This window comes from Brugia malayi (genome assembly GCF_000002995.4).
Source record: "Brugia malayi strain FR3 genome assembly, contig: Bm_v4_Chr2_contig_001, whole genome shotgun sequence".
NCBI lineage: Eukaryota > Metazoa > Nematoda > Chromadorea > Rhabditida > Onchocercidae > Brugia > Brugia malayi.
This window is the reverse complement of record NW_025062476.1, coordinates 5,236,101-5,263,647: the sequence shown is the minus strand read 5'-3', so window position 1 is coordinate 5,263,647 and position 27,547 is coordinate 5,236,101. Positions and strand designations below refer to the sequence as shown.

The following is a 27,547-nucleotide window of genomic DNA, read 5'->3' as shown; positions in this document are numbered from 1 at the left end:
AATGTCGAAGTACTTTTTTTGTTCCGAAAATAAACCGAAAGAAGTAAAACATACAACTGAATATATCCATTTTGATCAAATATCCTTTGATAATTTCAAATCTTTTAGTTACAAAAAATTACCAAAAAAGATAAAAAATAAAGAGAACAAAAAAATAAAAATAAAATGGATTTTTTAAGGAAATTTAATAATTAACAAAAGAAATTTCATTAAATAATTGTATGATAGAGAATAATTTTTTTCTTACATTTTCAAAAATATTTCAAATTATTGATTTTGATAAATTACTTTTTTCAAAAAAAAAAGACAAACCCAAACCTAAAAAAATCAAAAAAAAAGAAAAATTATTTAAAAAAAAAAAAAAAAAACTAATTTAAAATTACCTTCAATAGAATGTTGTGCATTCATTTCGTCAGCACTGCTACTCATTTGTGATTCATTTCCAATTGTATTATTTTCATCTAATTTTTTTGAATCTAACGTAATTGCCTAGAAATGATTTTGATTATTTTAATTTATTAAAAAATTTCATTTATTAGTTACTTACTTAAAAAAAAAATCGATGTGCAACAATTAGGTTAAAATATTATTTGTGAAAATTTTTGAAACAAAACAAAATAACAAAAAAAAGAGAAACAGGAACTGTTCTTATATATTTGATATATTAATTAATTAATTATCACATGAATCATATGATATGATAATAGATAAATTGTGTGCCTATCTGTTTTATAAACAATTAAGATTAATTTTAGAAATTATTTAATCATAAAAACTTATTAACTATTGAATAAAAAAGAAAATGAAAAAAATAACATTTTTTTTAAAGTAAAATCATAGCTTTCAATTAATATTATTTCTTAATAAAATGACAATAATTAATGACATCTGATAATTCCACCTTTTTTTTTTTTTTTTTCTAAATAAATTCAAAAATTTCATTCTATTTCAAACAGAAAAAAAATAATAGTAGTTAGCTGGAGCTAATAACGATGACGTAAATCTTAAAACAAATGTCATATGTTATTACTTTTAAGAAAGATTAAAATTGCTTCAAATTCAAAATAAACTATTTGTTGAAGCTATTGCTTATATTTATGCAAAGGTAAAGGTGCAATCATACAAATAACCTTGTGACTCGTTTATAACTTTAACTTTACTCTTAACATCTTCTTATCACCTGACATTCGCATCTAATCAATCACTAAATCAATTAATCGAATCAGTCGAATCAAAAACAATTTTTTTTTTTTTTTAGATCAAACATATTTGACGCATTATTTGTCTGTGTTTAAATATTAAAGAAATAATTCAAATTTTTATTTTCTTCTTTATCATTTTATCTTTTTTCCTTTTTTAGGATAAAAAAGAAGGAAAAAACGAAGGAAAATGAAAAAATGTATCTGAAAAATATGAATATTATTAATTTTTTAGTGCAGAAATGAAATACTTCCATCGATTTTTTTAAAATTATTTCTTTCGCTTTTATTTCTTTTCCTTTTTCTTTTCTTTTTCGTTGATTTCATTAAATCGATAATTTGGAAATTATTAACTATGAGAATTTCATATTTTTTTTATTCTTTTTTTCGTGCTAAACCATCTTTTCCTTTTTTTTGAATATAAAAATTTTGAAAAAAAATTTTTTCATTTTCAGAATTACTAAAAATATTAAATAAGCACATTTTATCATATTTGTTTCTTGTTATATTAAATTAATGTTTAGCAAAATGATAGCAAATAATATACTAAAAAATTTTTGTGCTTCAAAAACGAAGAAAAATGAAAAATATATCTGAAAAATATGAATATTAATAAATTTTTAGTAGCAAGAATGAATTAGTTATAATATCAATTAAATAAATTTTTTTTTTCGTTTAAAGAAGGGAAAAAATCAGAAAAGAAAAAGAATACTATCAAATATAACAATAATATAATAAAGAACATAATTTTTTAAAAAAAAGGAAAAAACAAAAAAGCATTTTTTACAATTTTTACAAAAATTTAAAATCATTATATTAAAAAATAGTAATGTTAAAATGAAATAATAACAACGACAGTGTTATGAATCATAAGCTCTATGATGATGATGGTGATAATAATAATAACAATAATAATAATAAATGTTTGTTTGTTATTCAAACTTAAAACATGTTTAAAATTTCCAAACATTTCCAGGGAGAATTTACGAAAATTGAAAAGTGAATTTGCTTAGGGATTTCAACAAAAGCAAAATTTCAATAAAATAAAGAAACGAAAAAAAACTGAAAGAGACGTAACAAAAAAGGAAAAAAAAGAGTTCTAAAATTAGGCCTAAATTTCAATGATTTTTTTTAGTCTAAAAGGCAAAGTTAGTTAACTGAAAAAAAAATTTCAATATTATTAAATGTCAACAAACCCTCATAATTACTCTCATTGATCAAATGAAAGAGTTAAAAAATCCTTTGTCCCTTACACCTCAAAAAAAAAAAAAAAAAAATCAAATAAAGAAAAATTTATAAAAATGAAAGAGAAGAAAGTTGTCTGTCCACTCATCTTAACATTAGTTCATTCTTTAACTACTCACTCAGTTAGTCATTTTCAGTGATTACATAATAAAGATAGAACTTTAACAAACATATAAGGCTTTAAATTTAAATTGATTTTGACTTAAAATGAAAAATGAAAAAAGAGAGAGAGGGAGAGACAGAGAAGGAAGGAAGGAAAGAGGGAAACACAGAGGGAGACAGCAAAGAAAATGAGCATTAATGCTTAAGGTTTAGCTCTTAAATTGACTTAAATCGAAATAAGAAATAGTACTGACTACTCATTAAATTACTTTCCAATAACACACTTTGCTATTATTTTCATATAAACAATTTGAATTAATTAACTTAACAATTCAACTAATTAACGCACACATTCATAAATTGCAAAAAAGGAAGTAAACTGAGTTATGCAAGCAACACAAACGTGATGCAACAACAAAGCGTAAGTAACTGGAATATTGACGTGATGTTGCATTTTAGACGTGTGCGTCACATGTTTGTGTTTATGGCCTAATGCAACACAGCCATAGTATCGATTGTTTTAGGCCTAGGGCAATGCAGCCTAATATAACATAGAATAGTTATGCCTCAGTGCAGGACAAACATAATTGGAATTGTTTTAGGTGCGATAATAAAATGACGTATTATTATTTTTTTTTTTAACTTTAAAAGTTTTTTTTTTTTTTTCTTACGCAAATTAAAATTATTGCTAATATCACCGAAATTAATGGATTTAATTTGTTAAATAAAAGAAATTTATATGAACGAAAAGTTAGATGAAATAAATATATTAAATAAAAGTGAGTTTATTAGTCCTTTTGTCATTATTGAATTTAAATTTTAGGCTCAAAAAAATTAAATTCATTTATGTTTATTTTTGTTTTTTGTTTCTTTTTTTTTTTTGTTGCAATACCTAATTGTTTGTTTACCGTTAATAATAATATGTAATTGTCATAAAAATGATAACATAAACGAGTAATAATGATTGATGATTTCATTAACAAAAAAAAAAGAAACATTCTAATATTTGATTGATTTAAAAGTAATAAATTTCGTTTTTCAATCTTACCATCAATTTATGAAGTAATTTATATATATAAACAGAAACATTCAATGCATATAATTACCTTTTTTACTTATAAATTTAGTACATATTGATTTGCTTGCTATTCATCGAGATTCTAATACTCATTTATTAGAAGTCAAGAAAGACTGATTTAAATTGAATGAAAAAAAGAAAATAGCTTATCAATAATAAACAATAATTAAAAATTTAAAAAAAAAGAAAAATGACAGACATGAAGAGAGAGAGAAAGAATGGTTAAAAGAGAGAATAAATAATAAGTAATTAATTAATGGGCAAAATAAATAAAACGAATCAATATCGTTTTCAACTGCTTCTAGCAATGTTTGCTATCGGCAAATTAAAAAAGATGATATTTTGAAAGTAAGCAAATGCAATGTGAGATTAAAAATAATCGCTTGTCAAAAACGAAGTAGTGGAAATAAAGAAAAAAAACTTTGATTAACTTTCAAAATTATACAATTCAATCACATTTGTCATTTTTTTCGACACTTTCAAATCTAAAAAAATAATCAAATTTTCGAAATGTTAAGAAAGCTAAGTTAAGAAATTTCAGTTATAATGTTTATTCTAAAAAATATTATTGATTACTTATTATTATTACTCTTATTGATATATTTTCCTTTTTTCATTAAAAAAAATGAAAATATTAATATGTTTGAATGAAATATAAAAAAAGTAAATCAAATTCAATAGAAAATTCTAAATTCTGTCATGAAAAATTTCAGATGGGATGAAATAATAGAAATATTGAAAAAATGATTAAAATTAGATACTAATTTAAATTAATAGCGAAATCAAAATATTTAAAAAATAAATACAGCCATCCTTTTTTTTTGGGAAGGGAGAATACATTCAATTTAATGAATTTATAGTTTAGATTTTCTTATAAATATGTTTTTTTTTTTTTTTTGGTAAATTATTTATTTACTTTATTACTATTATTCCGCAACAGATTTTTTTGTTAAAAAAAATTTTTAAATTTTTTAGAAATAAGAAAATAATAGTCACCAGTGCTTCAAATCTTCTTAGCACTAACAATTCCAAAATGCCATCTTCGCAACATTCACGCATTATCGAAGATGCATCCAAATGTGATAAACCAATAAGTACCTTTCCATTAACCTATTAATTTATTAATTTTAGGTATATAAAATCAAATATTATTCTAAAAATAAGAAAATAAGCAAAAAGAAAAGGTTCTTTGTCTAAAAAATTATTTCCATTTTTCTTTCTTCCTTTGATTCTTTCTCTTTCCCTTCCTCCTATAATTTTAATGAAAATTTTTCATCATAAATTTAAATCATTAATTTCTTTCCATATCACTGACAACATTCATTCATTTATCATATTTCTTTCAAAAAAATTACACCTCAAGTAATTCATCACCAATTTTCACTGATAATGGACAGGTAGATTTAACTGCAACCACTAAAACATTCATCCGATCATGATCATGATCATGATTACTTGCAAGCGATAAGCCAAGACCGCCACGTGGTAGCTTATCCAACTTTAACAGTATCGTATCACCCAATAAATTACCATATTTCCGACTTATCTTATCTAAATTTATATCAAATTATACATATTAACAGATAATTATTCATATATAAAATGTAATATGTTAATACACATTAAATACGTATTAAAACCGGACAAAAAGTTTTATTTCAATAATGTATTAGAATATTTTTTCAGCATTATTCAAAATTGTTAAAAGAAGAAAGTAAAGAATTAGTTTTATATTAAATTAAAATTAAATTGAAAATAATTTTTTAAAAAGAAAAGAACCTTTTGTATAAAAGAATTGATCTTCCTCTTCCGGATCATTAGCACGTTTTGGTAACGCAGCTGCACTATCCGGATCAATTCCATGTCGTCTTGTTGTATCATTCATATTTCCTGATTCCATTGTTGTTTGATTCTGTTCCAAACTTTTCATTCCTTCAAATTTCTCCTCCTGAAGATGAAAAAAAAAAGAAGAAAGAAAACCGAAAAATAAACATCAAATGAACTTTGGAAGAAATATTATCCAAAAAAAGTCTTTTTTATATAAAGCAATACATCAATGAAATGTTTCTCTAAAAATAATTTTCAAAAAAAACAATTACAAAATAAATAAAAAAAAAAAACACAAATTTATATGAGATTAGAAAAAGGAAATTAAGAATTAAATTCAATGCAATAAATTATAGTTGTATAATTAATTATAAATTAATTTATTATAATTTCTCACCATTCCCCGATATAAATCTTTCGTTTTTCTTATTTGTTTACATTTTCTTTTTTTAGGAAATGAAATATTTTAGTAGAAACTTACATTCATATTAATTGATGTTTTCGTGATAACATTAGATGTATTATCAAATTCAAATTGATTCTTTCCTTCTGATTCAAATTTTGATGCCACGCTTATTCTTCGCGGTGTTTCATCAATTGTTATCATTTTTCCGCCATATGATGATAGTTCATCAGTGATCATTTGCGCATTATTATCCTAATGGGAAATCAATAAATAACTCATACAAAATCTCTTGAACATTCTTTCTTTTTTGTTTCTTTTCAAAGCAAATATAAACAACGAATAAGTATAAATAAAAGTTTTTAGGAATTCAAATTTTGTAAAAAATCATTTTAATTTAATAAATAACAATTTAATTTAATAAATTGACAAAAAAGCATCTATGTGTATACCAAAAAAATGCATACATACTTTTTTCTTAGCTTCAAGCATTAAAATAAAATTTACAAAATGTTTATTAAAGTTTTAGATATTTATGTTTTTTAGAAAAGAGTTAATACCTTAGTTGAATTATCCAAAATATTGAATGCTTCTGTGTTACTACCTGAATTATCACATTCATCCATCTCACTTTGCCAATTAGTCAAATTTTTTTCACATTCTTCTCTTTCTTCATCGTTCTCTTCATTAATATCATCCTTTTAAATTTAATTCAAATTATTTCGCTAACAAAAAAAAAAAAATGCTTTTGGTAAAAATGCAATTTGTAATAAAATTTTCAATCTCTGCTTTTTTATTTTTGGCTAAATTTTAAAAATAATAAAATGCATAATAAAATAATTGTACTGATTGTGATGGAAAACTATGAAGACTTTGAACAACAAATTTCACTGGATTCTTAGCATTTTTGATAACCTGAACTGCTTCTTCATGTGTAGCTTCACGCAAATCGTGATCATTTACCTAAAAATTAAAATAGTATTAAGGATAATTTTATTATTTCAAGTTAATTTTAATTCTTCTCTTTTAATTTTTATTTATCATTAATATTTTTTACTTTTATTTACCAATATATTTTTTTATTTTTGTTTATCATCATCGTTTCAGTTAATTTTACTTATTCGTCATTGTTTTTTCTCCTTAACTTACTAAATTTAAGTTAAAATTACATTCATTTGATTTCAAATTTTAATCTCCTCATCCATTTCACCTTTTTCTCTCAATTTTAAATTCTATTTCATTTTAACCAATAATCATTATTCACTTTTGTAAATGAATTTAAATTATTTTTTTTTAAATTACTTACACTAATTACTCGATCACCCATATTCATCATATTAGAATGACCAGCTGGTGAATTTGGTAGGACTGATTTGATAAAAATACCAGAAACGGTACTCGTCGTACCAGATTGTCCACTTTTATGACTAACTTCAACACGTCCACCAACAATACTAATACCTGAAATTAATTTCTTTAAAAATTTAAAAAATCTCTCTTAAAAAAAAAATCGACCAATTTAATATTTTAAAAATGTTATTTGATCATTTAATCTCATATCATATAGAACATAATTAGTTAGCAGTAAAGAAAGCGGTAAAAAGTTTAGTACAAGTATTCTCACGTGTTTTATTTTTATATATATTGTAGAGCTATATGTTTTCTGGATTATACATATTCTAGAGTATACGTGTTGTACCATACGTGTTCCACACTAACATATTCTAGAGTATACGTGTTGTACCATACGTGTTCCACACTACACATATTCTAGAGTATACGTGTTGTACCATACGTGTTCCACACTACACATATTCTAGAGTATACGTGTTGTACATACGTGTTCCACACTAACATATTCTAGAGTATACGTGTTGTACCATACGTGTTCCACACTAACATATTCTAGAGTATACGTGTTGTACCATACGTGTTCCACACTAACATATTCTAGAGTATACGTGTTGTACCATACGTGTTCCACACTAACATATTCTAGAGTATACGTGTTGTACCATACGTGTTCCACACTAACATATTCTAGAGTATACGTGTTGTACCATACGTGTTCCACACTACACATATTCTAGAGTATACGTGTTGTACCATACGTGTTCCACACTACACATATTCTAGAGTATACGTGTTGTACCATACGTGTTCCACACTACACATATTCTAGAGTATACGTGTTGTACCATACGTGTTCCACACTAACATATTCTAGAGTATACGTGTTGTACCATACGTGTTCCACACTACACATATTCTAGAGTATACGTGTTGTACCATACGTGTTCCACACTACACATATTCTAGAGTATACGTGTTGTACCATACGTGTTCCACACTACACATATTCTAGAGTATACGTGTTGTACCATACGTGTTCCACACTACACATATTCTAGAGTATACGTGTTGTACCATACGTGTTCCACACTACACATATTCTAGAGTATACGTGTTGTACCATACGTGTTCCACACTACACATATTCTAGAGTATACGTGTTGTACCATACGTGTTCCACACTACACATATTCTAGAGTATACGTGTTGTACCATACGTGTTCCACACTACACATATTCTAGAGTATACGTGTTGTACCATACGTGTTCCACACTACACATATTCTAGAGTATACGTGTTGTACCATACGTGTTCCACACTACACATATTCTAGAGTATACGTGTTGTACCATACGTGTTCCACACTACACATATTCTAGAGTATACGTGTTGTACCATACGTGTTCCACACTACACATATTCTAGAGTATACGTGTTGTACCATACGTGTTCCACACTACACATATTCTAGAGTATACGTCCTAGACTGTACATCCATTTTCTAAATTATACGTATTGTTGACTATACATTTTCTATTTTAATGGATATTTTACTTTTTTAAGGTATTTTTTATTTTTCTAAACTTACCGAATGACTGATTCGGTTCACGATGTAGCACAACTGTTCTTGTTTGACCCCAAATTTTGAAACGATTTGACTTCTCTGACTGTAAAAAGTGATCATTGTTAAATTTTTTTGTTCAGTAATAAAGTTTTAAAAGGAATAAAATTATAAGTAAAACCTTTTCAAAATGTTAAATGCATACTTTAGTTAAACTTTTTATATTATTTTTTAGAAATACTAAATCGTTGAAGTGGATATACTATTGGAAGAAAATTAATAATAAATAGTCTTCTAACATTCCAACTACAAATGAATAGCTATTTTGAAATTTCATTTGCCATTATTAAAATGCAAAGAAAAGAAAAAAAAAAAAATAAAAGAATTTAAAAATTACAAAAAAAAAAAAAAAAATAAATAAATAAATAAAAGCACCAGATTTAATTCAGATGAAACAGGTGAAATTACGGATGAATCATTCAATAAAATTGTTGCCATTGATGGATTAATTAATTCAGCGTCAATTAAACTATTTCGTTTAATTTCATTTTTGATAATTAATTGTTCATTTTCACATTCCACATTTTTGCTACCAACAGATATTTGAGTTGCTGACTTTTTTTGCCACCTTAATAATGAAAATAAGTGAAAAAAAATACACATATAATTCAAATTATTGGATATTTCAATTCCTTCCTTTTTTCCTAAAAAAAAAAAATCAAAAAACAAAATTAAAAAATGTCATCAAATTAATGTATAAATGAAATTTTATAAAGATAGTAAAGAATAATAAAATTTTAATATCTTTTTCTTTTTAAAGAAATAATGAAAAAAAAAAAAAGATTAATGAGAGTGAATAAAATTTTCTAATAATAAAGCAAAAAGTAAACGAATACCCATCAATGGTATCATTTATCCTTCTATTCATTTCACAATTTTTCTCTTTCACTAATATCAATGAATCGTTCTTTCCATTTTCGAATTCTGTTTCATTTAAGAATGAACCGGAAATTTTATCACTAATTAATTCCTGATCCGTTTTTCTATGTAAATTTTCCAAAGAATCTTGTCGTCGTTTGAATGATGTTGACTGCCTATGAATCTAAAATATATAAAAATCCTTTTTTTTTTTTTTTTTTTCAAGAATTAATGATTGACAGATAAAAAATCCTATAAAATAATGGAAACAATTCAAAATTTATTAATTGTATAAAATTTCCGATTAAATCTGATTGATGGGATAAAAATTTCTATAAAATATTGGAAAGAATTCAGAATTTATTAATTCCGGAAAGTCATCGATTAAATTACAAAAAAAAAAAAAGAAGAAAAATCGGATTACTTGCGGTGCAGCACTTGTAGACGGTGTTGCTTCGATTAATTCACTCAACAACGATGATTGGAATTCCTTTCCCGACAAATTTAAATTTATCGCTTTTGGTAAATGCTCAGAAGCTAATAATTCCAGCCATATATCTTTTAAAATTGCCTAAAAATGATATTTTATTAAATTAAAATATTCAATTTTTTTTCTCAGGAATTAAAAAAAATAATAATAATCAAAAAAAGTGAAAAGTAAGCGAAAGAAAAAACTTGAAATTTAATGTAAAATTCGAAAAATCAACCATATTAATGTCATTTTTAGCATTTTTAAATTAAACATTTTGTAAAAGTTAAATATCTGAGTGTGAGGAACAAAATGAACAAAAATATTATAATTTAAAATAATTTTTTAAAAAAACATACTAAAAGAATAGATAAAAAGAGAGAACAAATGACAAATGTTCACTTGACTCTTACTAAAAAATATATAAACTAGGCCACATCACACCACCAAAATCAAATGTTAATTTTGAATTTAATCATTTTTGACAATTTGAGCATTAGAATGCTTATACTTACTGTCAATCTTCCTATTATGGCCCATGAATATAAAGTCAACAAGCCAATTAGGCCTTTAAAAAAGTAAATAATTTCATACTGTTAATAGGAAAAAGTAAATAACAAATTTTTTTCTACTTTTTTTTAAGAAAATTATGAATATATTTATACAAAATAAAAATCATTAAAACAAAAAAATAATAATAACTTATAAAAAAAAAAATTAGGAAATTTGTTTGTCAAAATTTATAAAGAAAAAATAATAAATAACAAATAATTTTAAAAAACAAAGAAAAAGAAATAACTGACTTGTTTTACTCAATTTTTCCTTTAAATTTGTTTTTATTTTCCTAAATATATTAGCTAAACACATTAATTACTATATTATTTGTAATTAAAAAATTAATTAATTGGATATTATTTATTTTACTGTTGGAGTAAGAAGAAAAAATGGAAAGAAAATAGATTCGATATTATTGGACTTAATTTTTTACGAAATTGAAATTTGATTGGAATGCGGAATGAAATAAAAAAAGAAAGTAACGAAGAGTAATATTTATTAATAAATTATGCAAAAATTTAACCAAAAAACTTAGCATCTTTCATAAATAATTTTATTTTAAGAAATCCGAGTTTTATTTTTTAGTTTCAAGAAATTATTTAATTAAAGTAAGAAATTAAACGCTATTAAAAAGAACAATTTTAATTTCGCATATTATTATTTATACAATTTCTGATAAAAAACAAAAGCAAAAATGAAATTAAAATACAGATACTATTAAATTGTTTTCTAATTTTTAATAAATTATTACAACATTAATTGATTAATTTCATAACATTTTGTAGATATTTAGAATAAAATTTATATAGCAAAACTACATTAAATTATAACTTATTTTCATTTTTTAAAGATAATATACCATTTTCCTGTAAATAATAAAATTTAATTTGTTAAATGTACAAATTAAATTCAGATTTTCACAATTTTTTTTTTAGAAAAAATTAGATCGCTCAAAAATTTGCTTTTTTTAAAAAATAAATTTTCATCTCCTAACTTTCTAACAACGATAAAAATGAATGAATAATTACAATAATTACCAAAAAGAATTTTAATATGATTAATACCAATCGTTGATTATTCGCTCCCAGATATCCCATATGAAAATTGTTTTCTTTTTTTTTTTAATTTAAATTTATTTATAAGAGAAGAGAAAATGAAAGAGTGGAGAGAGAGAGAGAGAGAGAGAGAGAGAGAGAGGTGAAAAAAGAGTAAATAATAGATCCTCATGTATAATAATTTTATTAAAGAAATTTCAACTCAATTATAATAACTGATAACAAATCCTTTAGGCCTAAAACTTATTGCATATATATATTTGAAATGTTATTGAAATTATACTCAAAAATTTACTGAAATTAATACAAGAATTTATTATAAGTTTAAATATTATTGCTATTAATTATTATCATTTGTTTTATTTATTACTATTATTAATATCAAATAATTAAGTCATAAATCAAAGAAAAGAAAAAAAATATTAATTAAAATATTACCTCAACAAGATTGTAAACAAAAATTTCAATTAATTTTCCACCATTTACAATATCATCATTTAATCCTTTTTTCATCATTGATGACACATCAGATGATGCGGAAATAAGCATATCATTATCAAATGAATCATCATCATCTTGTTGTTGTTGCTGTTGTTGTCGTTGTTGTTGTTGTTGTTGTTCCATATCTATCATCATCGCTTTCTCATCATAATATGAACAACGATAGAATTTTGGAAAAATTCTGAAATCAAAAATAAATAAATAAATAAATAATGAACAAACAAATAAATAATAAATAATTTTTTCCAAAAAAAAAAGCTAAAAAAGAGAGGAAAAGTTCACATAAATGATTTTTTCTAATTTATACTTCTTTTCGTTTTTTTTCTTCTTTTTTTCCTTCCTTCTTTTCATCTTTCTTATTTTTTTCTTTTATGCGAGACAGCAAAAAGAATCTTATTTAAACTGAAATAAACAAATAGCATTTAAACTGCGTAAACAGAAATAGCAAAAAAATTGAATTAAATTACTTTGGTGAAAGTCGATTAACAATAGGCAATTGATAATCCATTTCATGATGATACTTTTCTTTCCAAATTTTTGCATCGGAAGCAGTAATATAAGTTATACTGCAAAAAAAAAAAAAAAAAATAATAATTAATCAAATTGGTTGAAAGGAAATAAAATACTTTTGATTATGAAAGGAATAAAATTTACTATTAAATTTTTAAGTGATTATTGTTATCAGTTATTAAAAGTTAAATGATTCAAAAATTATTTTGTTTATTTCTGATAAGCTAACTGATAAGAAATAGCAAATTCACTTTTTTTTTTAAAAAAAAATTAATATCAAATGATCGTTTGTTTGTTAATTAATTATTCTTTTTGTTTGCTAATGCTTTTCGTTTTATTTGTTTCTTTTCTTTAATTAAATTTGATTGAAACAATGTTAAAAATTACGAACAATTTTTCTCTGTTTTTTCCCTTTTTTTTTGAAGATGAAAATCGAAATATTTTGAAATAAAATACTTGATAAAATAAAATCGAAATGTTTCAAAATAAAATAATAAAATCGAAATATTTTAAAGTAAAATCAATAATAAAATAAAATCGAAATATTTAAATAAAATCGCCAATAAAATAAGATGAAAATATTTCGAGATTAAGTTGCTAATAAAATAAAGTTGAAATATTTTAAAATAAAATTGCTAATAAAATAAAACTGAAATATTTTCATAATTACTCATTAAATTTTAGTGTAGAATTGTTTCTAAAGCATATGATAGAATTAATTAATATCAAAAGAAGCAAACTAATCAAAATTGTAAAAAAAAAATTTATAAATTGTTAGAAAAATTAATCTGAAATTACTATTCATTTCATAAAATACAAATTAATGAATTTTTGATGTTTTCAAAAGTTTTCAATTACATCTTACAAGTGCTGAGAATTGTGGATAGGAATTGAAAAGAGAGAATTAAAATTTGAAAGAAGAAAAACGATAATCTGAAAATGAATGCAACAAAGAATTATATGAATTAAATCATTCCCGTTAATATTAGATATCAAATCAGTGCTAAAAAATTAAATCAATTAGAAAAAAAAACTTGGAAATTAAAAAGAAATGGAAATGACTAAATTAAATTAATTAGAATAAAAAAGAAAACAAACTTGCACTGTGTACCAATTAGATTAGTTCGTTTTAAAATAGCTCGTGCTTGCGAATTCGTAACATTTCGCAAACTTTCCATATTTACTTTTACAATGTAATCATTTACCTTTAAATTAATATATCTGAAGTAAAAAATGAAAATGTATTCATTTCATATTTATTTTATTCATTTTTTTTTTTTAATAATTTAGTAATTTAATTATTTTTTTTTCTTTTGAAAAGAAGAAAAATTCACAAACGTAAATTTCTTTCTTACTTTATTTAATTAATTTACATATACTAATCTAATAAATAGTCCCAATGTAACAACTGATGTGATCAAAATGAAAAATATCACCAATATTCTACAGCACATATTCTAATATAATTTATTTCAATTAATATTTTCTAGCAAAATTATTTTAGATATATTCGATTCTTTTTTTTTTTAATTTTTATAAAAATATACCAAAATTTTCACCTGAACTCTTCCATCTCGTCCAATAGCTTTTTTGCTACAAATACTTTTTACCTGACAACCATTGATACCTTTGTCAATTTCTGCATTTAATGTAATACCTAAAAATTTATGTATACTTAATTTTCCTTCTCCTTTTCAAAACCAAAAAAAAAATCAAAAAAAAGGCAGAAATTGTTTAATGAAAAAATTTTTGCATAATGTTTTATTTGCTTTTTCTCTCATTAATTACAATAAAACTTATTAATTTCTTTTTAATAATTTTTTTTTATTAATTTGTTGCTAAAATTCATTAATTAAATAAAAATTTGCTAATTTATTGTTTTACTCACAAAAGAAAGAATTAAAATAGAAAATACCAAGTGAAAGTGCTCCTTTCTGAATTTTAATTGATCGTTCCAAACTTGGCGGTAAGTAGACGATATCATACGCCCATGAACCACGTAGATGAAGCGGTGAGCCACAAGGTGATATTGAACGAGTTGAGCAAGGTGACCAACTGGTCATCGATAAATGACTCTGTTTGAAATAATTATTAATTATAGTAATAGTCATAAATTAAATTATTGAGGAAATTAAGTAAAATTTAGTAAAAAAATTAAGCTAATCATTTAAATTGAAAAAATAAAATAAAATAAAAAGGATGTTACTAAGCAAACAAATATAAATAATTCTAAAATAATAAATAAAACGAAAAAAATAATAGTAATAATAAAATTAACAACAATAATAATAATTACATCAAATAAAACAAACTATTACATTGATAAGTTGAATGAATAACATAAAATAAAATGAAGAAAAAAGAAAAGTAATTAAATACTGAAACAATTATAATAACCAACTAATAAGCAAGCAAACAAATAAGAAATTAATCCAAAAAAAAAAAAAAAAAAAAAAAAAAAAAGAACAAGAGATAAACAAACAAAATTTCATTACTTCAATTTATGATAGGTTTAAAAGATTATCATAACAAATACTTCATTCAAAAAACAAACTTCGTTATTTTAATTTATGATAGCTAATGAAAAATTAGCATAAAGACGAAAAAGAAACGATTTAAAAAACAAAATGAAAAAAAAAAAAAAAAGAAAAAAGCTTACTTCGTTTAATGATATATTACAGGCACGAGGTGTTGACGGTGTAAGTGAACCGGAAGATTGATTATAATTCTGAAAAAAGAATTGAAATAAGAAAAAAAAGTAATCGGAGAAAAAGCAAAGTAAAATAGACGGAAGAAAAAAGTTTGAAATTAACTGTTCAAAGATTAAAAAATAGGATGAAATTGAATTTAAGTATAAATAAATGTAATAAAACAAAAAAATAAAGAAATGAAAATAGAAAAAACGATGAGAGAGAGAGAGAGAGAGAAAGAGCGAGACAGAGAAATTGTAATTCTGTTTTTGTTTAAATAAAAATTTCTAGAATAAATTTAGAAAAAAAAGAAAGGGAAAAGTGGCTTTTGTGAATTTATAAAAAATAAAAATTTTTTATTTGTAGCTTTTCTGTAATTTGACAAAAAATATATAATTTAATTTAATGATAATTATTTTCTTATAAATTTTTAACGGATAATAATAACAATGGCAATAATAATGACAACAATCTTATTTCATAACAATTAAATGGATTAAAATAAAAAATAAAAATTCAAAAAAAAAAAAAAAAAAAGGAAATTAGTTATTTTTTTCTGAAAGAATAGTGAAATATATGTGATAATTAAGTTTTTACCAACGAGAAAAAAAAAGTATAATATATCGATGATTGTTTGTATCTTTTGAAAGGTTTTCTCTCTTTTTTTTTTCATTTTTTTGCCTTTTTTTATTTAGTAAAATCATGAATCTGAGAAGAATAAGAGAGAGAGAGAAAAAAAAAGAAAGAGAGAAAAAGGGATAGAGGGAAAATGGAAGAGAAACTGGTTCTAAAAAAACTTGATGAAAATAAAATAAAGTTTTAGAAAAACAAAGATTTAGAAGAAAAAATTTATCAAAAATGAATAAACTTAGAGAATGCAATTAAATACAAGTAATAATAAGACATTTCATTTCTAATTAATTAAATTTAAAATATAGAAGAAAAACCTGCAAATGATACTGTCGACGATATTCGGTTGCACCAAGCCAAACTGTTTCCTGACTTGATGTATACGAGACTACCTGCAATTCATTATTAAATTAATTAATTACAAAATAGTCAAATTTAATCAGAAAAAATTATTAGTAATTAAAAAAGGGGAAAAATTTTTGAAATAAACTACTTTTTCACATCAAAATATTTCAATTTCATTCAAATTATATGGATTCTTTAGTAAATTAAATCTATTAATAATTCTGATTTGTATATTAAACATATATATTATGTGTATTTTAATAAATTACATAAATATATATAACATAAATATAAGTAACGATAAAAATTTATAAAAATATAATCTAATTTTTTTGAAAGGATTTATTTAAATTAAAATTTTATATCATTTTATATCAGCATTTTATATCAAATGCCAAAAGAAAGGAGAAAAGCATATGTTTGAAAAAAGAAAAAAACTTTTCAAACAAAAAAATTGATTAATAGTGGCAATAATTAAGATACATATTTATGAATCATTAAACATCAGTTAATTAATTAATTAATTAGTGTAACTTTTTTGTGTGATATAAGAGCAGCACTGATTAGCAGCTAATTAAAAAACTAATTAATTATTGATAAAATTAAAATGAATTAAGAAAAAAAATGATTGAAATTTCATGAAACAAAATTTATTATCAGATTATTAGTATTTTGCTAATTCGTAATAAGTTTAAATCAAAAAAATTTTTTTTTGTTTAAATCAAAAAAATTTTCAATAAAACTAAAAAGCGAAAAAAATTTATTCAACAAATAAAATGAAATCTATAAGAAGAAATAGAAGAAATCAATTTAAATAATCAATAATCATTGAACTGAAACATCAATTCATCATCACAAAGTGAAAAGCAATAAACGAATTTAATGGATTCGTAATAAGTTTCTCTTAAAAAAAAATTTTTTTTTGTAATCAGTTTACAATTTAATTAAAAATTAAATTTGATAAAACTAATAATGTCATCATTGTTTCACTTCATCATTAATTTAAACAAGAAATGAAAATTGAAAATATTTTTCTTTATTTGTAAAAAAGGAAAAAGAAAAAATTAAATGAGAAAAAATGTAAATGAAAATATTATTTGGCATTTTCGATGTAATATTTCAATAGGTTTCTTTCTTTTTGCTTTTACTTCTTTTCTTTTTTTTTTTAATTTTTTAAAAAAGATTTTTTTCACTTTTATTTTTCTCAAATTAATTAATGTCGAAGGAGAAAAAACTGAATATCACAAAAAAAAGTATTAATTATCAGTATCAAACTGTTATTTTGGGAAAAATAAATTCATTATGCGCAAAAATACCTTTCGCACTTTCATTTTATCATTTTCTTTTAACTTTTCAGCTAAATACCTTTAGCTTGTAAATTCTCCTTGTAACTCTATCTTGTAATGCTGTCTCTCAACCCTGTCCTGTCACTCTGTCCTATAACCTTTCTCGTGACCTTATCCTGTAACCTTTCTCGTGTCCCTATCTCGTAAACTTTCTCGTGATCCTCTTTCTTGCAGCCCTATCTTATGGCCCACCTTTATACCTTATCTTATATTCTAGGCTTCTTTATTGTTTCATTAAAACTAATACAATTCTCACTGCTATTGTACATAAACAAAATTATATTTCATTCGAAATTTTATTTTTGCAAAAAATTTATTTAAACAAATTTTGTTTTTTTCCATCAATTAATGAATGATAAATACATTCTTATCTCAAATTTAAACTTTAAGCTAATAAATTGAAAAATAAAAAAACTATGAAAGGATCAAAATTCAGCGAAAAGAAGATTTCCTTTTGTTCAAAGATTAAATCTTAAATCGTAAATTTTAACAAATTTTACAAAAATTTTCCATTTTTTCTTTTTTTTTCTACGAAAATTGCATCTGTTCCACTATGCTTTTTAAGCTATTTGTTTTCATTTTGATATTCAATAAAACCTAAAGTAATTCTAAAATAAAATTTCTTTATTAAAAGCAAAGAGGAAAAGATAAGAGAAATGATTCATTTGAAAAAAAGAAATTTCAAAAATAAAAATTGAAAATATATGCAAAATATATTTTATGCATATATTCTATGAAAATATGCAAAAGCAATGCAAACATTTATCGAATTATGGAGTAGGATGAATGTTAGAAGGATTGCATTGAAATTTTATTTTAAAATTATTATAAGACGAACAAAGAGAGAGGGGAGAAGGAGGGAGAGAGAGAGAAAAAAGAGAGACAAACAAAAGACAATTGTTAATGTCTTTTTTAAAAAAAAGAAAAAAACAATTGTGACATTTTATTTTTTCAAGAAAAAATTTATTATTTTAGGCCTAATTTTAACGTAGTAAAAAATTAGAGACTTAATTACAGTAAAAGCAAATTATTAGTAATTTGAGTTAAAACGAGACAAAATTGTTATTTTTTTCTTTTTGAATGTAATAAGTCATATAAAAAAGATGATTATTACAAGTTAAGAAGAAATAAAATCAATGATATTATTATAATTACAAGAAAAAAAAAGTGTTTAAGTATAGCAGAAGAATTATTTGATGTGTAAAATGAAAAATTATTTTTGATTTCTTGCAAGCGCCAAGTGAAAATACTAAACTAAAAATTATATTAATATTAAATTAGCACTAATAATTTTTAAAATGATTAAAAATTAATTCAAAATATTAACTATTTCTATTTATATAGCTAATAAAATCAATTATCGGTAAATCTTCTAACTTATTATTTTAAAAATACCTTTAGCAAATTCTTTTTTTCTTTTCTTTAGTTACTTTATTTTTTAGTTATTTTATTTACTTAATTTGTTGAATATTTATGGTAAATATATTTCATTTGCAATAACACTTATCATTACATAGACGTATTTATGATAAAAGATATGATCAATGATCAAAATGAAGTTCCAATTTCAATCTAATACCTTTCATGCATTCATAAACTTATTTTATAAAAAAAAATATATTAAACTTCAAAAAATTTACTTAACTTAAAAAAAAAAAGAAATTATGCATACCATATATGAATGAAAAGAAATATTTGAATGAATTCACTAAGAGTAAAAGATTTGAAATTTAAATATAAGCTTTAAAAAGTAAAGCCTTAGCGACGCAATTTCAATGTGTATACTTCCTGCCCCTGTCGCAGTGGCAAATCTTCAATTGCAATTAATGTCAAAATGATCGCTTTAAAGTTTTATTGCTTATCCGTGTGCATTATTCTTTGTGCTTATATTTATCTCTTCTACACTATATTATCACTCAAACAAAACCTTTTTTAATCTTTTTCATTCATTGCTGCAATTATAAGCAAAAAAAAATTTCATAAAATTCTTTTTTTTTTTTTTTCAATTATATAATCAAAAAAAAAAAAAAAAGAAAAAATTTCAAAGAAAATAAGTAATATAAATTATTTTTTGCTCTCATCGCTAATATGTTTGTGTACAAGCAAACAATAAACAAATTTTGCCTAATTCAGTCTAACTTCTCTCATATATTCGTATTTTTTACAAGCAAGATTCTATCTAATTGAAGTTCAATCTAGTCGTCATTAATTAAAAAACATTTTGGTTTGTATAATCTGACCCTTATATCTTAGCATAACAGACAAGAATCTACCTAGTCCAATCTAATTCTGATATCTTAGCATAACAAGTAAGATTCTGTCTCATCGATGATATTTTTAAAATAAATTAGAAATGAAGTTGATGATAGAATCAGGTGACATCCTTCTTCTTCTCTTAAGTAATTAAGAAAATTAATGAAATATGCATTTTAATCACTTTAATAACTATAACGTGCGAAAAAAATGAAGTATAAAATGTTGTTGCTAGAAGTCAATTTATCAAAATTTATTTCATAAATTAATCATTTGGATAAAAAATTAATTTTTTTTTTGAAATTAAATGGTACTAAAACAAACAAAAAAAAAGAATGAGGAAGAAATAATTGTTTGAAAAATGAAACTTTTTTGCATTCTATTTTCTTTAAATAAAACAATATTAAATATATAATATGATAAGTTACTAGAAAAACAATATATACATATAATATAAATAATTATCAAAATTATTTATTTAATATTTATAAAATATGATAAGGAAAGAATTAAAATGCATAAATATTTATCCATTAAATAAAATAAATTTTCCATTTATTGCAACTTAATTAGGAAATAAATAAATGAATTAATTCGAAATTTAAATAGAAATTATATATTCATTTGCATTATTACTCTAACTTATGCTATTTCTCATTTGATTTAATTTTCATTACAGTAAAATTCTTCATAATAAAACAATTAATACTGTTATTGATAGTACTAACGCTGATATTTTAATTCATTTCATTGTTAATTTATTTCATCTTGTTAATGAATTACCTTTTTACAAAAAAAAAGAAAGCAAAATTTTATTAAAAATTCATTTATATAAAAATAAAAAATGAAAAATATTTATTAATAATAATTGATTTTATATTTTAACATAACAAAAAAAAAAAAAAGAAATATAATATTAAATATTACATTCATTATTTGCAAGTTTAACAACTGAATGCAGCATGCAGCTAAACTAATTATTATTCATTATTGTTGATTAAACAAAAAAAAAAGGAAAAAGACGAAGCTCACTCACTTGTTTACGATGACGTCGACGTGATCGTGGCGAGCTTCCTTTTGCAAGTACACGTTCGCTGCGTGAAATAAGTGGTGAATGACCATCTGTTCCATTACCAAACTTGAAAGAAACAAAAAAAAATATTGGAAAAGCATTTTTCATTTTATTCTTTAACAAACCAAATAAGCTTTAAGTCTAAGTTAAACTAATTTTACATTAGCTATTCAGTCATCTAATACTTTCCAGTTTAAAATCCATTCTTTACTTACTCAACTAAACAACACACACACATATGTCATCTTCCATTCGTCCTCTTCTAATGCTTCCTCCCCTCTCCTCCCCTCTCCCTCTCTCTCTCCCTCTCTCTCTGTTTGTCTCTCCCTTCTTATATGTCATGGAAAATTGTCATCGAAAAGTGCACTACCATTTCTCATTTTTAATTAATTTCATTATTTCAAAATCTATTAAATTTGTTTCTTCTTTTTTTCCCTCAAAGCTCTGTCTTTTTCTCCTCTATTCTGTTTCTTTCTTTTTTCAATATGTTTGTCTTAATTTTTTTTTTTTTTTTTTTTTGAAATTACAAGAAAAGAAACTTTAAGAAAAAATGAAATTTAATTTTAATAATTATCACTAATTAATAATAATTTTAAAAACTGCTGGTGAGCAAAAAAAAAAAAAAAAAAAAAATGAAAAAGGCTAAAAAATTTGTTTCTTTTAAGATAGACAATGAAGAAGCAGAAAAAATTTAATTAATAATACAATTACTAATTGAGATGAATTTAATTATTTATTAATTAATAAATTAAAAATCAATCAAAAAAATTTTGCTTACTTTATGTATCAAAAATTCTATTTAAAATAAATCAAAATTTTAAACAATTAAAAAATTTCATTTCACTCACAAAATTTCTCACACAAATGAAAATATTTACTTTTAAATTTTATTTAAATATTTACTTTATTAAATAGCTGGCTTATCAATTGATGCTTATCAGTTTTTTTTTTTCTTTTCTGTACAAATAAGTCTTCAATTTTATAAAAAAAAAAAGAAAGAAGGAAGAAAGTTGGAAATTTTTTGAAAATTTTTTGCCAAACAGATCAAAACTTAAATTTTACAGATTTCAAATTCCAATTTTTTATATATAATTTGAAAAAAGAAAAAAAATTTCATGTTTTATGCATCTTTCCCGGCAAAAGCTTAACAACATTTGATTATTTGATGAAAAATTGATCACAAAAATCTTGAAAGACAACTTTTTCAATAGGATTAATTTCGTATTACAAATATTTGCAGAAACTAATAAATCCTAATTTTATAATAGATTTTCGCAAATTTAATTTTCATCATTTCCGCTCCATTATTTATTTCATTCGTATTCTTTGATAAATTTTCCACTGTTAAAATTCGATCAAAATTTGTTATAAATGCTATTTCCAAAAAATTAAACATTACTTTCAGAAATTAGATACTACTAAATTGGCAAATAAATGCGAGAAAATAATGAAACATTTATGATAAATCAAGAAAATGAATAAAAAAATTTAAATAGTCAATAATGTTGCATTGGATTTATGAATTTGAAGAAGTAAAATTTATGATTCGTAAGTTTCAAATATTTTACTTCTTCATGCTCATAAATTATAAAAAATTAGGTCTTCAAGCTTATAAACTTTACAAATCTTTTAGCTAATCAAAAATATTATAAATATTGAATCTTGAAATTTTTTTAACTATTTTAAAGTAACACAGATAATTTTTTTCTTGAAATTCTCAAATTAGTGAACTTATTAGATTTCAGTGCCCGAAAAAGTAAAGTTTAAATGAAAATAGTTTTTATTTAAATTATAATACAGAATTAATTTTAACTAATTAAAATTGCTAGATATGATACAGTTATTTTAATTTTATTTACTTTTTACTCATATAAGCGATTAGATAGCCAATAATGATTCCAGTTTATCTAGCCTAAATATATAAACCTGAAATTTAGCTAAATAGTTTGATCTAAAGCATACATTCATTATTTTAATTAATTAAATTATCTATATAAAAAGTTAATTTGTATATTCCGATTGTTTTTTTCAAAAATTTTTTTAGAATTTTTTTTTTGTAAATATAAGAAGCACCAATTTATCATTTACAATTTACAATTAATTAATTCAGTATTCTAATTATCGTAGGTTAAAAGAAAAAATGATAAATATGACAAAATTTCATTTTTCGAGAATTTCATTTTATTTTTTTTTTCTTTTTCTATAATTTTATATCACTAATGCATTAGATATCACTAAGCAATTAGGAATTCATTTTCCTTTTATTTATTTATTTACTTTTTTTAAATCAAAAATGAAAATGAAATGTACATAACATTACGATAGATTAATTATTGTGACATAATGTGACATTTTTTTTAATTTCACATATATGTTGAATTGTTTATATTTAAAATTATTTGTAAACACATATATTTTTTAAAAGAAATGAATCAAAGGTGTAAAGGCGATGAAAGTATGAACACGTACGTGATGTAACGTTTCTCAGATATAATTTTTATACGTCTATCACGTATGTACAGTATAAAAGAGAAAGAAATAGAGAGAGAGAGGGAGAAAGAAAGAAAGAATATATTGTTGATAAGATAAATAAAAAAAAATATATGCGTTTTTCTTTGTTTATTTCTAATTCAGTAAGAGAGAAAAACTGGAAGAATTAGTTAAAAATGACTTAAATTAATTGTTTGAAAATATAATTTATAATTCAGAAAAATGTATAAAGAAAAAAAGCAAAAAGAAAGAAAAAAAATAAACCAACAAAATTTATTAAATAATTTTTTACTTCTAAAATGACAAATTTGATTTTCTATTTTCATAGATAATGAAAAATTAAATATCATAATTCACTTCAATAATATTAGCACAAATTATAATGATGTAGCATATGGATAAATAATTAAATAAATGATAAAAATAAAATAAATAGCTGATTAAAAGTTATTTTTAATTTTCAAACTTTGCCATCAAACTTTGATTTCATTTTTTTTTGTCTTAAAAAAATATTAGAAAAAGAAAGAAAAAAAGTAACAAACTTCTTCAATTGGTATTGGCTTAGCAATACCTAACCGAACTAAGCCATCAGGTGCTGACTTCAATACAGCAACAGCGTGTTCCAATGTACTATTCGACAGATCTTCGTCATTTACAAACATTAACCTATCACCAGGTATTATACGGCCATCTGCTTGTGCTAGGCCACCTGGTACTAGTGATCGTATGACAATTACAGATTGTCCTGGATGTAATGGATCCTGAAAAATAAATTTATTAATAATGAAAATTTTGTAAAAATTTAAAAATGATTTTCATAAATTTTAATTATTTAAATTCTTTATATGCAGAAAGAAAAGAAAAATAGAAATTCATTCACTTATTTATTTATAATTAAAAAAAAAAAAAGGAAAAAAAAATGCTAATTTGATAGAAATGCTAACTTGATAATCAACAATTGAAAATCCTAGGCCACGATTATCTTTTTCCAATTGCACTATCAATGGGACACAACGCCAAATAGCTAATCCGTTAAACAGTTGCAATGATCGAGAACGTAAGCGCCGTGATACCTGAAATGAATGTATTATTAGTATTTCTTTCCACTTCTGCCCTTTGTTTTTAATTCAAATACAAAGTTTTAAATAAATATGAAATGTAAATAATCATTTTATTTTTCTTTTTCTCATTATGAAATTAAAATAATTATGAATTAGTAAAAAGTTGAAAAAAAAAAAAAAAAAAAAAACAGCAAAAAAATGAACAAGTTCTGTGATAAAATACAAATATTATTTTCTATTGATTACTTCATGGTCACTTTTGTTTATCTAAAATTTTTTTTAATTATTCAAAATGTTCGTCCTTCTTCTTTTTCTTTTCTGTAATTTTAAAGGTTATATTTAAAATTTTAATTTTGTAATCCAAAAAATTAAAGAAACTTGTATACCTGTTCTAATACAGCTCTTGTTGAATCTAATGTTTTCGTTATGCAACTTTCTGATTTAGCCTATAAAATAAGTTTTGTCCAAACTTATAAATGATGATTTTAAGTATTATTTATCATTTTTATTTAATATATTATCAATGAAAGTTTTTACGACACACACACATCATTTTCGAAAACATATCAATTAATATCGATGAATTTTCTGTCATAAAATTTTTAAATTTGAAACTTTTCATAAATTAAAATGTGCGAAAAATAGAGAAATTATAAAAAAGTAAATAAATTAATTACAAATTCTTTTTCTTTTTTAAAGCAAAAAAGAGAGAAAAAGAAAGAAAGGATGCATTGTTTAACATTATAAAAGAAAAATGAAAAACAAAATAAATCATTTCAAATAAACTAATCATTAATTACAGATGAAATATTAATTTGAAATTAACAATAGAACGTATGGGTGAAAAAAATAATTAAATAATTCAAATTAATTCAATTCATTTTATTTACAATATGATTAAATGAAGAATTGATTGAAGTTTGAATAGGAAATAATTTTTATAAGAAACCAAAAGGAATTGTGATTTATACAATTATACTTATTTAGGAAGAAAAAGAAAGAGATAGAGAAAGAGAGAGAGAGAGAAGAGGGAAAAATAATTAAGCTAACCTTAACAAGACGATCATCTGTTGTAGCTAATAAAGGATAAGCAATTGGAAGGCTTTCTTCAGGTCTTGGCATGAATACATTTACAGTTTGAATTTTTCGTGCTACTGTAAGCCTAACACGTTGTGAGGTGGTTGCAGCCTTAATTAAGGCTTGTGTAACAGTGACATGTGATTCACCATATAGTACTACATCATTAGCCTGTAAATAGTTTCGTGTCTCTTTTAAACAAAAACACAAATTTAATGTTTCCATTAATTTATTTAATTAAACAAAACATTTAAAAAAGATCAAAGAATTATATTTATGAAATAGAATTATGAAAAAGGAAGTATTAATTAGATATGAAAAAGGTAAAAAAGCTGCTGTTTTAATGGAAAATAATTGATTTCATCTAATAAAAAGAAAAGATAAACAAATAGTCGTACCTGTAATAATTCATCACCTGAACGAAGAACATTCGAGAAAGCAGCTGGTCCACCAGGCCTAAGTGAATCAATGTAATGATGTGGACAAAGCTGGGCACCATTTAAAATGTCCACGGTACCTTCTAGCGAAATACCTAAGCCACCATCTTCACATTTATCTGGGATTAAATCAACACTGATCACTTCAAACTCACAACCAAGTCGTTGTTTCCAGTCTGCCACCACGTCACGTAACGTACTTTGTACGTCTATCACTTGCGTTATTGCTTCCTGTGTTGAAAAAAAGAAAAATGAATTATCAATCAATCAACTTATTTTAATTGTTAAATTAATAATAAATAAATGAATTGTTATTCTCTCACACAATTTAAATACAAAAAAAAAATTTGTATTATTCCTCTCAAAATTATTTCAGAAAAAAAAGAAAAGAAAAGAAAGTAAACTAGCATACTTCAATATGATATAAGCATTAAAGCAATAGATTGTTTATTAGCATAAAAGATGCTAATAAATTTTTTAATCTTATGAGTATTTGAATGATAGGAACATTTCCACCTTTTTCTTTTAATTTTTAAACTTATTTCTTTCAACAAAAATATAGCAATATGATCCTAATTTGCTTATTATTATTTAGGCAATCCATTTTTAATTATTTAAATAATTAGCTAATTAATTAGTCAACACATTAAAGAAATAATAAAAAATAATAAATAGAAAAAAATTAAGGCCTAAAAAAATGAGTAATATAATAATTGAGTAAAAGATAAAAGTATCATTGATTACCTGTCTTTGAAGCATTGTAAGACATTCAGCTTGAGGTGAACCAGGTAGAAAACGAATTAATTTTATCTTCACTCTTGATCCACTATTTACCAGTGTTCTTATTGATTCACTATGATTTAAACCTTCCAAAGATTTACCATTTACCTATTAAAAAAAAAATGAATTCATAAGTGTTATCAGTACAATAAATCACAATGATACAATGATAGTTATAACACTTATCAATCATTATTCTTTTTTTTTATGTTACAGCAACAAAAGAAAGAAATTAACAAATTCAACCTAAAATTTAACAATCTGACATAGGCAACAAATACAAAATAGACTAAAAAATTATGATAATTAGATTATCATTATTATTATCAATACCATTATCATCATTGCCATTGGCTATCAATTAATATAATCACATAATCAATAACCCCCAACTATAATCAAAATATAATGATTATAATTGAAAATTAATGGTTAATAAATTTTAGACTAATTATTTTCAATTTTTGATTTTTAAAATTTTTTTAACCATAATTAGTTAAGGAAAATCTAAATTTTGCATTGATTAAAATTTTCTTTTCGTCTTTTATGCGAAGAAAAGGAAGAATCATTTCAAATGATTTCATTTTAG

At 22.8% G+C, this 27,547-nt stretch overlaps 1 protein-coding gene across 1 annotated transcript in view; it reads right to left on the bottom strand.

The window, feature by feature from the left end:
* Bm2889 (PDZ domain containing protein) overlaps positions 1 to 26,937 on the bottom strand; it is a gene marked incomplete at both ends in the record, with an annotated part of 30,704 nt that extends 3,767 nt beyond the window's left edge. Inside the window, 26 exons of the mRNA XM_043078490.1 lie at positions 384 to 489; positions 4,621 to 4,734; positions 4,982 to 5,175; positions 5,404 to 5,572; positions 5,933 to 6,109; positions 6,415 to 6,552; positions 6,701 to 6,817; positions 7,161 to 7,315; positions 8,797 to 8,875; positions 9,205 to 9,397; positions 9,666 to 9,871; positions 10,112 to 10,258; positions 12,205 to 12,448; positions 12,735 to 12,833; positions 13,876 to 13,982; positions 14,337 to 14,434; positions 14,693 to 14,852; positions 15,437 to 15,505; positions 16,415 to 16,489; positions 21,078 to 21,179; positions 24,146 to 24,364; positions 24,548 to 24,676; positions 25,051 to 25,110; positions 25,715 to 25,912; positions 26,140 to 26,409; positions 26,923 to 26,937. Of these exons, the coding sequence (XP_042934424.1) occupies positions 384 to 489; positions 4,621 to 4,734; positions 4,982 to 5,175; positions 5,404 to 5,572; positions 5,933 to 6,109; positions 6,415 to 6,552; positions 6,701 to 6,817; positions 7,161 to 7,315; positions 8,797 to 8,875; positions 9,205 to 9,397; positions 9,666 to 9,871; positions 10,112 to 10,258; positions 12,205 to 12,448; positions 12,735 to 12,833; positions 13,876 to 13,982; positions 14,337 to 14,434; positions 14,693 to 14,852; positions 15,437 to 15,505; positions 16,415 to 16,489; positions 21,078 to 21,179; positions 24,146 to 24,364; positions 24,548 to 24,676; positions 25,051 to 25,110; positions 25,715 to 25,912; positions 26,140 to 26,409; positions 26,923 to 26,937 (3,640 nt within the window). The remainder of the gene's footprint in view (positions 1 to 383; positions 490 to 4,620; positions 4,735 to 4,981; positions 5,176 to 5,403; positions 5,573 to 5,932; positions 6,110 to 6,414; positions 6,553 to 6,700; positions 6,818 to 7,160; positions 7,316 to 8,796; positions 8,876 to 9,204; positions 9,398 to 9,665; positions 9,872 to 10,111; positions 10,259 to 12,204; positions 12,449 to 12,734; positions 12,834 to 13,875; positions 13,983 to 14,336; positions 14,435 to 14,692; positions 14,853 to 15,436; positions 15,506 to 16,414; positions 16,490 to 21,077; positions 21,180 to 24,145; positions 24,365 to 24,547; positions 24,677 to 25,050; positions 25,111 to 25,714; positions 25,913 to 26,139; positions 26,410 to 26,922) is intronic.
* Positions 26,938 to 27,547: the final 610 nt, after the last annotated feature.